Genomic DNA, 17,824 nt, shown 5'->3' with positions numbered 1-17,824 from the left:
CCGGATCGAGCCATTGAACCTTCAACCAAACAAAACCATGCCTCTTCACTGTTTGGGAGCACACGTCCTTGTTTTTCCCCACAGGAATTGCCATATCCAACAGCAGGGCTCCCACCTCGCTGCACCCGAAACACCTTTGTCGGGACTGCAAACCCTGACGCTGCATTCAAGGAAGGTGGAAGGAGATTTCCCATAGCTCCTGTGAGCATCCTCCCGACCAACAAGAAACCTCCATCAAACACTGTATCACGAAAGGCTCCCTCCTTCTCACAGGTTTATCCCACTTATTGCACAAGCACAAAACCTTGAAGGCAACAGCGCAGGTTCAGCACTTTGCCATGGCACCAAATGCCAGTTCTGGAAGCACAGCTTTCAGTAAAACCACTCCTCGTGAATACCTCGAGGACAAAAATGCTTAAGTCTCGCAGAGCTTACAAAATGGTCCACGGCCACCTTGTGCTGTAGCCCATGTAAGGGTCGGGGAATGGTGCTCAGTACCTTCTGTACTGCACGGGCTCAGCTCACTTGAAATCCAGAGTCATTTTCCAATCCAAATCTCCACATTTCCGACACGACAAAACCCAGCACGAACATTTCTTGATGGCTCTGTAGAGATGCCAGCTTACGAAGCACTAATTGTGACAGATGGGGATTTTGAAAGGATATGTTTTGTTTTGAGAAAACTTCATGGTCAACAGTCATTTCAAAGAAAACATGTTACCTTAACCCAAAGGAGTTACCTCTGCCTAAAACGGGTGTTCCCAGCAGTAGCAGAAAACAGCTACCATGAACTGCGATGCCTCGTTTCCACAATTATTAGAATGGTACTTTTTATTTTTTAAACAAAAACTATGAAGTTTCGTTTTTGGAGGATAACAAAAGACCAAGTGTCAGCACATATCCCAGGAAAATCAATGTCGTGGTTTTTCCCATATCAGAAGATCCACGTTTCCATTTTTTTTTCATCATGGCAACTCATTTTTTTCTTCAGTTCCAGTAAACGTTAGTAAGAATACCTGACAGCAGTGGGCTTGGTGGATAGGAGCTCCAGCCACAGACCACAGCTTCACCGTGATTAGTGCCATACAAACAAGAGGGGCAGGGCAGGAAGGAAGAAGAGAAACAACCCCAGATCCCAAAGGTCTTATTATCCTGAAGATTCCTGAAGCTAATTACAAAGTTGTTTCCCAGTAACATTCTCCCCACATCATAAATATACCTGGAAATAATTTAAAATATTAAAAAAAAAAAAAAAAAACATTTCCAGGCTTAAGTCACATGTTACAATCCAAACAAACTCCAAAGAAACCCCCAGAACAGACTGTGATAATATGACAACCAAATTCATTTAAATGATAGGATAAGGATCTACGTAATAAAACTAAAAGTTTTTTTTCTGTAACTCTTTGGAAAATGAAATGGCTAATACCAAAGCCACAGAACTTTACCAATAGGGCTTTAATACACTTCTTCAGTATGCTGTTATTTGAAATTAGATGCCCTCTCCTTCCTCTTTGCAAGGACCTGCTCTTGGTGCTGGATCTGTGATACCTTTGCCTTCCCATGAACTCCCCTGCAGGTCAAAGGCCACGGCGTGACTGCAAACAAAGCACTGTGGTGCCTGGTCAGCTGTGGTTTGTATGTCTGGTAAACAGTGCAAGTAAGAGAGGAAAAGCATCCTCTCAGTATCACCTTTTTCATTCAGAATCACCTAGGTAATACGGATTTATACAAAATAAAGTTGTTGAGAGACGACCTGACAGTCAGGAAAGAGAGTGGAGGAGCAGTTCTGTTCCCTCAGGCTAGCCGTAACTACACTTCAGCCCCACTTTGACATGATTTTTTTCTGCCTGAAAATTTCCATCTGTGGGTCAAATCGCCCACCTGCAGGCAGGGAAAAGCAGAAGCCCACGCCTTCAGGGTGGCAGGGAGCAGCACAGCCCTGGCTGCTCCTTGCAGTTGGGAAGGGTTTCATGGGAGCCCCATCACCTCCATGGGGAATCACTGCTGGAGCTCTGCTGCTTGCAGGGGCGAGAGTCCCCTGCTTCCCACCTGAACGCATTCAAGTACAGGCGTACTGATGCGACCCCATCGCTTGGTGTCCAGCTGCACTGAAACACCCCTCGAAAATCACAGTGAGGGCAAAACTTCCACACGCTGCATGCCCTCTGCAGCCCGGCCGGCTCTTTGGAGGCAGCTCATGGCATTGCCGAGCTGCCCTGCCTGGGAGGCTGCATGCAGGCACGGGGGGCTGCGAACAGCACTGCGCGTACCCCAGGGGCTCGACATGAGGGCGAGGGGCGCAGCGGCCACCCCTAAGGCACCTGGGCAACGGGGGGGGGGGGGAGAAAGGTGGGTGTGTGCAGCAGCAACAGCTTGACTGGAGAGAAGGCAAAATAAAAAGAAGAATAAAAATAAAAAAGAATAAAAATAAAAAGAATAAAAAAAATAAAAAGAATAAAAAATAAAAAAGAATAAAATAAAAAAGAATAAAATAAAAAAGAATAAAATAAAAAAGAATAAAATAAAAAAGAATAAAATAAAAAAGAATAAAATAAAAAGAATAAAAACAATAAAATAAAAAAAATAAAAATAAAAAATTAAAAAAAAAAAAAAGAATAAAATAATAAAGCAGTAAAACAAAACAAAATAAATTAGAGTAAAATGAACCAAACCGCAACGAAATGAAAGAAAACGAAAAGAAACGAAGCAGACCGGCCGGGAGCCGCAGCCCCGAGCCGCCGTGCCCTCCTCCCGCAGCGCCCGGCCCCGGGGGGGGCCGCCCCGCGCCCCGCTCGCCCCCCGGCCGCCCGGAGCCCCCCGACCCACCTGGTGCAGCGTGTCCGGGGGCAGCTGCGAGGCCCGGAACAGCTCGCCCACGCTGCTGCCCCCGGCGGCCGCCTCGGGGGGCGGGCAGCAGCGGGAGAAGAGCTCGGAGTAGCGCTGCTGCTCGCTCTCGCTCAGCGGCAGCCCGGCGGGGGCGGCGGGGGTGGCGGCGGAGGTGGCGGAGGCGGCAGCGGGGCCCCCCGGCGGCCCCGGCTCCATGTCGGGTCGGGGCGCTGCGGGGCGGTGCGGGCTGAGCCGCTCGGCGGGCGGCGGGGCCCGAGCCGCCGGGGGAGGCGGGGCGGCGGGAGGGAGGGAGGCGGCGCTGAGGAGGGGAAGGTGCGGCCCTCGCCTCAAGCACCCGGGCGGGTTTGGGGTGTGTGCGGAGAGGGAGAGTCCGCAGCCTCTCTGTCCGGTGCTCTGTCACCCTCACAGTAAAGAAGTGCTGCCTCATATGGCGGTGAAACCTGTGGTTCAGTTCATACCCATGACCCCTTGTCCTATTGCTGGCCACCACTGCGAAGACTTTGGCCCCATCCTCTTTACATTGTCCCCTCAGGTATTTGTAGAGGTTGATCAGATCCCCTCTCAATCTCCTCTAGGCTAAGCAGCCCCAGCTTGCTCAGTCTTCCCTCCTAGGACAGATGCTCCAATCCCTTAAACACCTCCGTGGCTCTGCACTGGACCAACTACTCCTGCAGCTCTATGAATGGTCCTGTTCAGGCCAAGCACCTCCCTAAAAGCCTGTCAGATCACAAAATCCCAGCAGAGAGGCTGCCTGTGGGGTTATGTTGCCTGCCAGGCTCGCCTCTCCTCCCGACACTTCAGCAGACAAAGTAATTCAGGGTAAGGTCACTCAGGGTAAGGTAATTCAGCAGACAAGGCATAAGGTAACCAACCTTCACCTTTCACTGAAGGTTGCCTTCGTGAGTGCCAGCAACCCTCTGAAGGGCGAGCATTTCTCTTCCTGAAGGCTCTGGTGCTGACAAGAGGCCTGGCCCCCAAGAAACCAGCTGGCCCCGTATCCATTCGCGCTCTCGTATCTTTGACAACACATGGCTAAAGCCATTGGTTGTGCTCCTGAAATAAAAAATGCTTGGGAAATAAACATGTTTTAGTTTTTATGTGCTCGTTTACTATTCGTTCTGGAAAAATATATGTATATATATAATTAAAATAATTTCATATAATGTTTTGACTGGAAAATATTAGGTTAGGGTTACTTCAATTAAAGTTGTTATCAATTAATTTGTCTATAAAGCCAAAAAAAAAAATTCCACTTGCTAGCACATCACCAGTGTCTTCATAAACAAGAACTATTGTTTCCTTTCAAAATTACTTGATCCTCTCCACACAACGTAACCATGCCTCCTTCTCAGCACAGAACAGGAGAACCTTTAATTCCTCTAATCCATGACGAACATATGTGCCGGTCTTCTCACTGTCCGCAGTGCTGCACAGGCTGGGATTTGCAGTTACTGTGGGGAGCGCAGCTGGTGATCCCGATAAAAGATAGAGGGTGAGGGAGCCAATGGTGAAGAAAGCTTTGTTCCTCTAGGGACAGAGGATTGCCGTGGTATTTTGTCATTGTAAGACACATAATTTGGAGAGGAGGGTGGTTATATCTCAGAAAGTGAATCTTGAAGCCTGACTTGGAAAACTCAGAAAAATTACGCGAGTCCTCTCCAGAAGGCATTGCAGAGCAAAGAGTGAGCTGCACCAGGACTGCCCGGTCCTGGAAAGCCCAAAGATGTTGTTCGCCTTCTCTGTGCCTTCAGTCAGGTGCAAGGTACAGGTCAGGAAAAGGTACCCGCACAATGGAGATGACATGGGTCATTTTTACCTAACCATAGGCATTTTGAATTATACGGCTCTTGTGAAAATAGGATAATATCTTCAGATTAGTGTGTGGAACTACAGCTGTCTTACAGCTGAACTTGAACACGAGAGATGTTATTCTGACAGGAAAAAAAAAAAATGCTGTCAACATCTTGTGCTAATTTTGCATTTTGCTGTGACTGAAGATGCTCGATGAAATTTGACCAGCTCAGTACTTGTGCTACTAACGTCTCACCCTGACAAATTCTCCCTTCTCCGATGCCCCACCAGGCACCACTTGACGTTTTGTGATGCGTTGGCCTCAATTTTTCTGTTTTTCTACGGCGGGCATGGCAAGGAGATACTGGAAACACCCATTTCCCCTGAACACAACAGTCTGTCTTACCAGCCACACTGCAAACACAAACACAGCTTACAGAGGGTCTAGTGTTCAAAACCAGCCTGCCCTGCTACTGTAACCTCCAAGACTGCAAAGGACCAAATGAGCTGAAGGCAGGGCAACCAGCACTGCTCCTCTCTGCACACAGCAGAGGGGATGGTGCCATCCCTTGGTGCCAGCTGTGAGCTGAGCACCCCGTGGGGCTGAGCACACCCTCAGGTCTGCCTGACACTGATTGTAAGAACTGGAGCACCCCAAGAAACCATGTGTGTGTGCCAAGGACGTGCAAAGCATAACGGCAGTGGAAATATTTGCCTGCAGTACGTGGTAGTCTGCCAGTACAACCTTTCAATAGTAGCCTCATCCTCCTCTCTGTACGCTGGTATTGACAGACATCGCATGTCTGAAGTTCTTGTGAGGGCACATTAGTTCAGGCTGAGAGGCACCCAGTGGTAATAGAAGCCCTGCAAGTACCGTAGGAAGATGGTTTAAACCTTCCTGTTTACAGGGAAGTTGTGATGTCATTATATGCTACACGTGTTTCTTGCAGCTAAGAACCTCTACCTATCAGTAAATCAAAACAATGTAAGTATTTATTGTTTGCTGGAAAGAAAAATAATGGCAGTAATGTAAACTGGATTGAAATCCGACTTATCAAAGCATGCTTTAGATCTGTGTGTGGTCCTCCTTTCCTCCCTGCCTCCCCACCCAAATAACAACACAGTGACTTATTCTAAAAACAGCCAGCAGCAGTCCTACAAACAATTCCTTGATCAAGTGTGGGAGGGAGATGAAAGTGTTACTGAAAAAAAAAAAAAAAAAAAAGAAATGTTCCTTCCAAAGATTTGCTAATAGGAATTATACTAATATGTATAATGGGTTTTTTCATAATGAAATTGTCAGTATAGTCAGTCATATATAGGACATGTAATATGCAATTAACGGTAAAAAATCCCTTCTAATATGGTAGTATTTAGGGGATCCTGGGAATATATATATATATATATATATATATTTTTTTTTTTTTTTTTTTTTTTTGAGCAGTACGACCCAAAGATCAGTCACTGGAACGTGTACATTATTTCACTTATCATAGGGCTCAGACCGTGTTAAGCCTGCCCTGGCCCAAAAGACCCAGCTGACAGCTGCGTCCTGTTGACAGTGACAACACCCCGCGTATCACTAGGCGAAGCTTCAGAAACGCAGGCAAATGTTTGGCTGGAAAACTGTCATCTAGATTTTCCCAAATCATTCTGAGTGAATCACACCCCCGGCTACTAATGACATGTTGGAGTTTTTTTATTTGCTTTCTCTGGAAAAGGAGAAAAGGCTTTGGTGACAAGTAGCTGGTTGCGCAGGTTTCATACCCAGGGCATCAAGCATGCTTGGAATGCAGCTGACAGCCTCGTAGAGCCATGTAGCAATTTAGCGTGCAAATACTCTTGCCGAGAGTACAGGTCCCTCATTATTCACATTGCTGCTTGCACGAAGATGTTCCATCTCCAGGAAAAACAGCAGAAATGTTCAGTGAGCTGCAAAATTCGGTTCCTTGTCTTCCACCTTGTTGATGCCTCTAATGCATGAAAAACACCTAAGCAAGAGTAGCAATTTCCTAGCTCTGACCTATTCGTTTTCCAAAATCGGATGGCATCGTAGGTGAAAACTGCCTCCTCTGAGCAGACTGGGGAAGATACAGCTCATGACAGTTTTTTGTCTGTAAGCAGCTGAATCCATAGTAGAGAATAACAACTGAAGCCATAAAATATTTGACAAATATCCACATATTTATTATTTCAGTAGGGAGGAAACGAGGAAAGACGACCACACACAGCTTTAAAACATACTTTGATAAATCAAATTTCTATCTAGTTTACGTAAGTGGCATTTTTTTTTTCCAGCAAATAATAAATACTTACATTGTTTTGATTTACTGGTATGTAGAGTTTCTTAGTTACAAGAAAGTTTTGAAAGCTTGCAATGATATCACAACTAGCTGTGTTTAGAACAGTCTTCATAAAAGTCAAAGTCTTTGTACAAACGCTTAGACATGTAGTATGAGCTCAGAGGCATAAGGCTAGGCCCATGCACACATCTTTATAAGATGAAGGCAAAAAATAGTAGACTGCTTTTTAAGTAATTTTCCAGGAAAGTACAGGCTCATTTCCATTAATTTCCATCAAAGTCCCTGGTAGTTTGTTTCTTTTAAAATATTGGCTTCACATAAAATTGAAAAACATAATATTTTAGGTGCACATTTGCTGTATTTTTAGTTTTATTTTGAGAGATTACCCACTTCCCTTTATGGTCTATAGATGTGAAAGGTCACTCAGCACACCAAATACTAAAACGTGATTCCTCTATCATTTGTGCTTTGGTTTAGGGAATTCATGGAGCCTTGAGCTGCAGTCAGTGCATCTGGTTTCAACCAGAACACACTAAACCTTACCACATAGCAGGGCAACACTTCCTAAAGATCTTATCGCCATCACCGCACCTGAAATCCTGAGCCAAGAAATGCTGCTCAAGGAAGACCTGCACAATCCTGAGAGTCGCATGCAGAAAAACGTAGATTGGTAAGGACATAGGACTGTCTTCTCCCACAGACATGAGTTAAAAGAGGGGTCTTGCAGCACAGCCTGAAAGTTAACTGCATTCTCATGGACAAGGAGGGAGATGTGTGTCACGCAGAAGGGCGATAACGAGAACATAGATAATAATTAAAGAAAATTTCTTAGTGCTTGGTGGGGTGGCTAACGTTCCCTCGCTTGTTAAGTCTAATGAACTGCTACTGGCAGCCACGCTCCTAAGTGCATAATCACCACAGAAAGGCAGAGAGACTTTACTCATTGCAGGGGAGCCACTAATGCAAAGCAAATGTGTATTTTCCAATTGAAGAGGTAACAATTAAATAAAAAAACACACTGCACATTCACTTTTCTGTGTGTTTTTCAGCTAATTTTCCTCTCAAAAACTTTGTCTTAAGACCTGGAAAAAAAACACCTCTAAGTATTCAGTTACAAGATAACCTGCTGACCAAAAAGGGCTTTCAATGCTGCTACTGCGGTCTCATGCTTCGTATGCAGTTTTGACCTAAACGAGTTTCCTTTGGGAAAATAGTACACCCTTATGCCATTTTCATGGTTACATTTTAACAGAGAAAATAGTCCACCTCGTCCTCTAGGTTAATTCATCAACTTGATATAAAGCACAAACAAATCAGCTGCAAAGTGCTACGGATTCTTCTATCACCACTGATAGCGGAGATAGCAGCAACAATAAATTATTTTTACTACTAATTTTCCCAGACCAAATACAGCTACAACAGTGTCATTGCACTTGCAGTATCATCGCAGGCATTTTCTGCAGGAACGTGCAGCGTGCCATAACGCTTGTACCCGGGGCATGACACATCTTTTTGTCCGCCAGGTAGAGAAAGGGTGCACTTGCACTGCATCGCTTGTTATGCCAAAGCTGCCGTAACTGAAACCCAGCCTGCAACGTGAGAGCAAACTCTACCTCCCAGACCTTGCATGCAGAGAGAGAGAAATGCGCAGCTGGCCCGCAGCCACCAGCAGCCGGAGCTGCAGCTCCCTCCTTCGCAGCACTGCACCGTGCCCTCTTTACCTCTCCTAACCCAGCCTGCAAGGCAGGGTTTGCCTGCGAGCAGTGCCAGGAGCCGTGCGGCTGTGTCTGCTGCAGGGCTGGCCAAGTAAATGCTCAGTGCCCTCGGTAAAGCTCAGCCAGCGCTGCTTAGGGACACACCAGCTGCAGCCTGGTTGCAGAGCTGCTACTGCATCATGTGAGCAGCTCCTCTCCCTGCCTAGCTCCCAACAGGTACTTGAGACATTGCTGTGGAAGGAAAGAAACCTGAGAGTCCCGAGTTGCCTTAGTTTGGATCTGGCATTGCTTCTCAGCAGTGCAGGAGAAATTCTTGTCGTTTTCTGCAGCAGGGACAGCCTCTGACCGTCAGAGCCACAAACAGGAGGCAGCACAGGAAAGATAACACTGACCACAGCTGGGCTCGTACAGCCCCTGCTAGCCCAAATGACCTTCATCTCCTGCCTGCTCATGGTCAGCAATCTGCAAGCAGGGGAAGGTAAATCATTGCCCCTCTCCATCCAAAAGGCAGAGCTGCAGAGCTGCACACAGGAGATCCCACACAGATCTGGGAGCTTGACCCTGGCCATAGCGAAGGCAGAGCACAAAGCAGTTTGCAGCATGTCCTCAGGGACTCTTCTCCCATTGAAGGCTCTCACAGTGGAGGGCAAGAAGATCTTCCCAGACCCCTCTTCAAGGTTTGTTTCCTGCTTCCAGAGTTCAGGAGGGAGCACGGCTATCTGGTCAGCTCATCAGAGTACTGCCAGCCTGCTTCCTCACTCACCTTTGCAGCAGCCCCAACAGCTTCTCTGAAATTATTCTTCATTTACAGCAGTATGAGAAAAGAAAGGGCTGGTACTCCTTGCCACTCCTTGTGCTGAAAATCCTTTATAGATTTTCTGTTCAGGTATCTAAAGCCAGGATTTAAAATAGGAATGGGACTGGGTTTAAAATATAGGCTAGTCTGTGCATATGTACATACACTGTATGTCATTGAGCCAACCCTGTGTTGGTTTTATAGAAAATCTTATTTTTCTGTTTTTTAGTTATGTGTTCTCATTGTCAGTACTGAGTAGCAAAGACTAAATATTGTTAAAATCTCCTTCACCGTTCACATGTATTCTTCATTTTTCCCCAACGTAAGAATTGCAGGCAGCTGACAGGTGACATTCAGTACAGAAATTAGATATTAAATCTCCTCGTGGTGAAGAGGGAAGGTGCATGTAAGGAAGATAAATTACAATCTTGTGACTAAGGACTTCATCTTAGTGAGATTCACAAAAACCTGGTGCCCTTCCTGTCTTTGTTATATTTGCCACACAATCCTGCAAACATTCTTCAATAGTAGCACAAAGAAAGTATTTTATAGTCTTACAGCAATCTTGAGAGGTACAGGAGAGGTTTTTAGGGCATTCGGATGCTCTGAAAGGGTAATGGGGAGCAAATAAACACAGTGAGGGACTAGCAGTCAGATTATTCCTGACATGAACTCTGGGGTGACCCGAGGTGTGATGACAGTGACTAACAGGAGATGAGTTGGTGAGATGCAGAGTCTGATTACGTGGCTCAGGAGTAATTCTGTGCAGATGACCAGGCTCTGCCATACAGCCAAGTTCAGAGACCCCAGGCAGCAGCCAGCTCCCAAATCAAAGTGGTACAGCTGCCCGTGCCTAGGCTGACAAGCTCAGGTGAAAGACGATGGCAAAGTTGCTTTTCTGGAGTCCAAACCATCACCTGTGAACGGCACTGGGCCAGGCCATGGTGACACACCGGTGGGTTGGTGCCAGCCACAGGATTTGCAGTGTTGCTCAGCACTGTGTTTTGTGGCCGTGCATCAGGAGTGGACTGCAGAAGAGAAACCCAACACCCTCAAGAAGAACTTTAGGTGGGAGAATAGTCAGCAGCACAGGGGAGACCTTATTTCACTTTACAATTACCTTAAAAGAGGTTGTAGTGAGGTGGGGATCAGGCTTTTCTACCAAGCACCATGTGACAAAACGAGGGGAAACAGCCTCAAGTTGCACCTGGGGAGGTTTAGGTTGGCTATTAGGAGAAATTTCTTTACTGAAAGGCTTGTAGGGCACTGGAACAGGCTGCCCAGGGAAGTGGTTGAGTCACCATCCCTGGAGGTCTTCAGGAAATGTGTAGATGTAGAACTTAGTATTATGGTTTAGTGGTGGACTTGTCAGTACTAGGTTACAGGTTGGACCAGATGATCTTAGAGGTCTTTTCCAACCTGGGTGATTCTGTGATTCTGTGATCTCACAGGTCCCTGCCCTGACTGTGTGTGACCTGGGACCTTTGCTATCATCCCTCCCTCATCCTCCTCTCCAGGGACTTACCACTGTCATCCCCACCTTCCCTTGCTGTATACCTCCCTCTGCAAGCCTTATGGGAACCTTCATGTTATTTCCCCTCCTCTTCCCCCTCTTTGTGGCTGCTGGAGGACTCTCTTCACCCCATTTCTCAGAGGACTCAGCCCCTTGGTCTAGGAAACCCTGCTCCTGTGCCTGTGGGTATCCTCTGGAACCTATGGCTGATGCCACCTCGTAATATTCTGCCCTAAACTGCAGCAGATCTGCCACAGTAGAGACCAGCCGGGCAAGAAGAAGAAAGGAAGAAAGAAGCTCTGTCTCAAAGGATGCCCACACAGACCTGAGGCTGCAGCGAGCTGGGGAGCTCAGGTGTGCTGGAGCAGCAGAGCATTGCGCAGCTCGGGGCTGCCTGCTGCGCTGCTGGGACGCATCCTGCGCCTCCCCTCGTCACGCACCGCTGCAGAACAAAGCGATGGATGCAGCCTTTCCTGTTTGCTCATCGGGGTGTGGTAAATCAGCCGTTCCTGGCCCTAATATTAGAAGAAACAATTGGAGCTCGGCCACAGGATGTGCAGCTACTCTCCTGCACGGGGTCAGCTAGACGTTTTACAAACGCTTCCTCCAACAATGCTCCGATTGTCCTTGTAAATGATATCGCCAGCCCCGCTGTTCCGGTGCGAGAGCACTGCGGGGGAACTCGGGATCATTCTGTCCTAAAAGAGCTCTGCACATAGCTAGGGGTGGAAGGTTGTACAAAACACTGCCGTTTTAAACTAAAACTCCGAGGGATGGCTGGTGGTTTGGCTTTAACATCTGGACCAGTTAAGCACTGTCTGTGCCTAGTAGCCTTGCAGAAACCGTAAAGGGACCTGAGAAAGCCACAAAAGAACCATACTGAACTAGAAGTGCTGAGAAGTGAAGCCCTCCTTACTAGGGTCCCTGGGCTCGTAGTGAATATGCACTCTCTTTTTCTAGCACAAGTTTCTGAGCATTTGTATTTTTGAACCTTGTTGTACTTTCCACATCATTTAAATAATATACATTTAGCAAGCCTCGACCTCTCTAAAACTATGGTTAGTTTAAGGGAAGAACTCATAACTTAAAGAGTGCATTTGCTCAGAGAGGGTTTTTTGTTGTTGTTATTGATAATTTATTTTTCATTTTGATCATTTAATGTATACAAGGTAATACAAGGTAATTTTCTTAATTTTCTTTTGAAGTCTGTATCCCAGTACAGTTACAGAAGTTTGTTCATTCCTATAAATTCTTACGCCATCTGCGTCACATTTATTAACTTGTAATATTGGGATTAAACAATATGAAAAAGCTTATAAATTATGAAGATCCACAGTCAAAACCAGAATGTGGCTATACTGAGTTTTGGGGGTAATTTTACTACTTTCTTGTGCCAACTCTTGCTGTGATTTCACTTTAATTATTAGCTATGTGCCCAGGAAATGAAGTCTGTATGTACGCAGTCAGGGAACTCCATGCCTTGAGGGCCAGATCTCTTTGTACTTCCTTAACTTTAAAATCCATGAAGGAATACTGAATTTCCACAGGGCTGCCCACAGTTGAGAAGCTGAGCACGTGCAAGATAATGGCCTATGAATTTACTGTAAGATAGACAGCACTGTAAAGATTTGCAATAAATGAGTGTGCCAGATGAGGCCCAATCTCAAACATTAGAGCATAATTTTCTACTCTAGTAAATTGTCATTGAAGCTTTAATGGCAGAGTGAATCCTGAGCAGGGACCTAAATGAAAAGTCATCATCATCTAAAAAGTCAAACAGCTCGACCAGTTACAGGAAATGCCATGGAAAGAAAATTAAATAAAAAGAAAAGAGAAAGCTAAAAGGAATAGCTAAACTGGATGACTGGGTGTGAGTATTGCAAAATCCTTCAAAACTCAAAAAATTTATCAGTTTTCAGACCAATTTATTTTTTCTAAGTTACCCACAGTAAAAACATCTCAGCAAGAGGAGCAGTGATGGTCTTGCATAGTAATATTAGAGATGCTTGAGCTCTGTAGTTCAAAACCAATCTCTCTGGGACATTCAGTGAACAGATGTTCAGAGGCAGTCTGCTGCCTGGAGTACTTACAAACCAAAACCGCATGAGAAATGTCATAGCTGCTGACGTTCTCAAGAAGGACAGACTATATTCTGTGGATGTTTTAAAAGTCGGCTCTAGTAATCCTTGATGATCCCACAGATTCAGAAAAACCCTAACATCTTATTCTGAGAAAACGCAACGGAGAGATGCAGATGAAAAGTAATTGGGTTATCGGCATTCCTAACTAAAAATAGTAATGATTTTGTGAGAAGCAGGGCTTATGAAGTGTGGTTTTCCCACACTTATCTTGTCTGGATGTTTGGGTGCCCACAGGGGGGTGAGGGAACACCACAAACTTTCCCCAGCATGAACATTGCCTTGGTCTGTCTCTGCCCTCCCAGCAGTGGCAGGAAGCCGTGGCTGAGAGCATCCTTCTGTTCTGAAGAGCTGAAGGAAGCATTTGCTTGTAGCTTCTCCTGATCAGCCGTGAAATTTAGTGTCAGGTGTAACAAGGGTAAAAAAAACACTGTAGCTGCCATAGGAAATCCTATGTTATCAGTTAAATTAAAGCTGAGAGAAAAAACTTCACACTCAGAAGGAAGAAATTAGCATCCAGTTGGCAAGGCATCTATATGAAACCAGATACTGATCTCAGCAGCACCAGAATTAATTAGGAATAATTGCAAACCACTTCTGCACTGAAGAGAGTAATTTATTTATTTTTTTTAATGATTATGTATTTTCTTATCTCTATGCTTGAGCCTTTAAGATTATAATCACATTTTTAAACGATACTTTGGTTTGGTAACTGACGATGGTATCTGAGGATAGACGGCACGTGTTAGGACTGTTCTAGGCAAAACATCCTACACAAAAATAAACACTGAGATAAAAAAAAATAAAGCACCACAAAATTAGGAAATGTCACAAGTAAGATGGTCTATATCATGTTATTTCTGTCCCATTATGGGCACAGAGGCCATAATATAAATGCAAGGTAAAAATGAATTCTGTGAAGTTCGGCTATATTTGCTAAACGGTGATGGAACCTAGCAGGTCATCTGCTGCTGGGGAGACATGACCGCACTAATTTCTGAGTAAGGACACCTCCTAGCAGCGAACAAGATAATTATATTGTGAATTGTAGTTCACAAGCCTTGAAAGAGGTGATGTTGAGTAGCACGGGGGGCTGAACAAGCCGGAGTTCGGCTTGAGCGGGGTCCAAGGAGTTAGGGCAGGTCAGGGAGAGCTGTGGGAGTGGTCTGTGATATTTCTCTTTCAAACTCACTCAGGTTTGCAGGGTTGGCTATGTGTACCACAGCTGCAAATGAGCAGACCAGCAGCATCCTTTCCTTATGATTAAATGATTATGAGAAAATACTCAGCGATACGATTGCAGAATAGAGGAGGTGAAACTATAAATCACGGTGACTTGTCCTTCGCACTAGAACTCCCTACACAAGGTCAAAGGATATAGTGGGTGAAATAAAGGACAAAAGCTCACAGTGTGCCTGCTCTGACAAACCTCTAGGATGCTATAATAAGTTCAGCAAGCTGCTTATGTGTAGTCTGCTCCCACTTCTAAAGATATGGATTTTTTAACCATATTTCTCACTACACTTGGTTTTTACTTCAACAGCAATAAAATACCATCAAGGAAAAAAAAAAAAAAATCATAACCTTTTCTTGTGCAGCCCTTTCGCTATTCTGTGCAAATCTAAGTAACCGTGTAGCCAGAGAGGTAGTAATAAGGCCAACAGTTGCTGCAGTGAATTAGACTCCATAATTGAATCAGTGTATGTGCATCTCAGCTCTGAAATTAGATGAAATGCAATGCCTGTTGTGCTCGTGTGTAGCCATGCTGACTATACTGGGTTCCTCGTGAGTAAAGATACATGTAGACGTCCTGCACTAATGACAGTCCTGGTCTGTGATGAAATACTTCACAGGATAGAACAGCCATATGTTAAAGAAAGGGGAATAAAGAGGGGGAAAAGGCTCAGCCTCTCCATTTTTTTTTCAGCACCGCTCAAGACATTAATTGCAGAAAATGAGGCTACTAAAAATATCTGAATGTAGATTTCCTCGCAGCACTGATGAGCAGTTAGGCTTGTTTCCTCTAGTGTATGTTTGCCCGGTTTTGCTGGTCTTGTACTTCTGCTGCCTGACGGCAGAAGCTGAGGATGGTGCTGTCTCACAATTTTAGTTGGTAAACAGATGCTTTTCAAAGCAACAGCTGCACTCCAACAAGAAAACTTTAATTTTCTTTTACAGTTTTACAGGGAGATAAAGCAGCTGGAATGCTCTGGAGATAAAAGGAGCTCATGAATAATTCAGTCGACACCTTTATCCCAACGTATGGGTGTCTTCATTAAATAAAATTGCCTCCTGTCACGGGCAGTGAGAGGTTTTTGGCAGGAAGGCAAAATAGATTCCACTTGAGACCACAGGTAATGACAGCTGGAAATCAGTGTCGGTATCATTTTGCAACTTTTTATTTATTATTGCCCTTTAGATCATCTCCATATAAAAATCACTTGGGCTGAATGCTCTGGAAAGCACTGCAGCCAAAGAAAAGACATCAGCGGGTCTGTAGATTGCAAACACCCCATGGCCAGCTAACAAGAACAGATTATATACGTTATACATAGCCCAGGAAGGACGAGGGCCTGGCCAGATCCTAAGGCTGCCCTGAGCAACCTGCTCTAGTGGGTGGCATCCCTGCCCATGGCAGGGGGTTGGGACTGGGTGATCTTTGAGGTCCCTTCCAACCCAAACCATTCTGTGGTTCTGTGATCTGAAGTGAGACAAGAGCCTGCTGCTCTCCTCCAGAACACCTGCCTGCTTGCACCTAGACACACATTACAGCCCTCAAGCAGGCTTGAGAGCTCATACTGCACAGAAAAGTTACTAAAAGCACATACAGCACAGAAAACTTACTGCTGGTAGGCATAAGGGAGCAGGCAGATGTCTTAATGAGGCAGCCGGTGATGAATTTAATATATTACAGAGAGAAAAGATGGGAAAAGGCCATCAGCAAAGAACGGTCCTGAATTGCCAACAGAAGTGGAACAGCCTTTCGGTCAGGGTCTGCTGGGAGGGAGATGTAAGGAGGGAAGCGTACAAGAATATTTATGAATTAACAGATAGGGAGTCTGGGAGAGCTCGTTGGGAAGTAACAGCGAGCTACCTCCTTCCGACCTGGGAACCTGAAAAAAAGACAGGATTAAAACAGGATGATAACCCTCCAAACAGGTCTTCACCATTACTCCACCTGTGGATGACAGCCACTGCGGAATTATGGATGCCTTATAATGTGGTACCACAGAATAATCCTGTGTCACTAGAAGCCCTTGAGGAGAGGACATAAAATAGTACCACTAAAAGTCCCTCACTGAATATTTTTTCCTGTTTCCACCCTTGAAGGTGTATGCTTTTACACAAAGCTATTGCATTGTGAAGTGACCCGTGCTATCTACCCCAGTCATAAGCAAGAAGCGGAGCTGTTCACACAAGGCAGCTTTTGGTCAGCTTCGATTCTCTCTCTTACTTTCAGACACTTTTTGATGGCAGCACATCACTGCTATTTCCAGTCCTCTCGAGCCCTGTGCACAGCACAGAATTTTGCTCACGGTGATTCAGCTGCGCTGTTGTCTGCAGCTTTAGCACGGGCAGAGCTGCCAGCAGAAACCTCAGGAGCAAGGAGATTGGACATGATACTGAGAGCAACGCAAAGCTGCCGACAAATACAGCTCTTAGTGCCTCTGACGGCGCTAAGCAAGGGTGGAAAGCTTCCTGCCGCTTTCTTGGTACAAACACGAGTGCAAAGTCATTCCTTGGGCTTTCAGATTGCTAGGGCAGGCTGCTGAGTGAGGCTGCCCGGCAATGTTCCCATGCTAAAAATACAGTGGAAGATAACTGCTGTTTCTGGGGGAAAAGTTTTCCTCCTCAGTTTTGCCTGTGGTTTTTATGCTGTACATATATACTGCTGTATGGGAAGTATGGCACCTCTTCTTTTACTCAGGCTCATATTTCTTTGGTCTGGTGCCTTTTTTGCTGGTGAATGTTTTTGCTCCTATCTACGTTTCTGTGAAGGCATTTCACATCCTCACCATTTTGCCTATTGCAATTCATTACACATTCTGTTACCTCTCATTGAGAAGAACTGACAGTTTAGAGCGGAAAAAATAGCACCCATTAAATATGGGGATCTGTGAACTTCTACCTTTGCCTTCTTCACACACATTTTGTGATTCAGCAGTTTGGAAGCTGCATTGCAAGGCAAAAATCAAATAGCATCTCCTTTTTTATGCAGTGGCAAAGCCAAACTTTTTCTTAAACCATCTCAGCAGTGACTGATTGCCATTTCTCTGGAACAAATGTGAGCAAGCAGCCAATTTATGCTGAACGCTCTCATTAGCTCTTCCAAGGGATTTGTAAAATCAAAAAATGCTTTTTTTTCAGACAACAGAAAGCAGTGGTGCAATAATTATTGTGATGGCAAACTGCAATTCTAGGGCTTATGTGCTTTTTCATTTAAGAGGTAGTTGCAGTGATTTAAGATGTTGTCATTCCTTACTCTCCTCTTTGTCCAGCCCCACTCATCTTTTCCAAGCCTCTTGCAAGTATTGTTACAGTGTTTGCAAGCCAGCACCATACACAATCTGAAAGTTTGGCATCAGCTGCTTCTCACAGCAATTTAAGTTTGGTTACTAGACTACTAGATTTCACATCAAACTGGCTGAAGGACCACTTTGCTTTACTTATTTGAGGATGTGGTTGTATTCATCTCTGGCAGAAGGACAACAAAGATT

The 17,824-nt window shown here is 45.2% G+C and overlaps 1 protein-coding gene across 3 annotated transcripts in view; it reads right to left on the bottom strand.

Moving 5' to 3' along the window:
* REPS2 (RALBP1 associated Eps domain containing 2) overlaps positions 1-3,097 on the bottom strand; it is a 93,115-nt gene extending 90,018 nt beyond the window's left edge. For all 3 annotated transcript variants that reach the window (XM_082773082.1, XM_082773084.1, XM_082773083.1), the window contains exon 1: positions 2,830-3,097. In XM_082773082.1, the coding sequence (XP_082629208.1) occupies positions 2,830-3,045 (216 nt within the window). In that variant the 5' untranslated portion in view covers positions 3,046-3,097. The remainder of the gene's footprint in view (positions 1-2,829) is intronic.
* Between the last annotated feature and the right edge of the window lie 14,727 nt (positions 3,098-17,824).

This window comes from Aythya marila (assembly GCF_965140915.1).
Source record: "Aythya marila genome assembly, chromosome: 1".
NCBI classification, from domain to species: domain Eukaryota; kingdom Metazoa; phylum Chordata; class Aves; order Anseriformes; family Anatidae; genus Aythya; species Aythya marila.
This window is presented reverse-complemented; position numbering and strand designations above follow the sequence as displayed.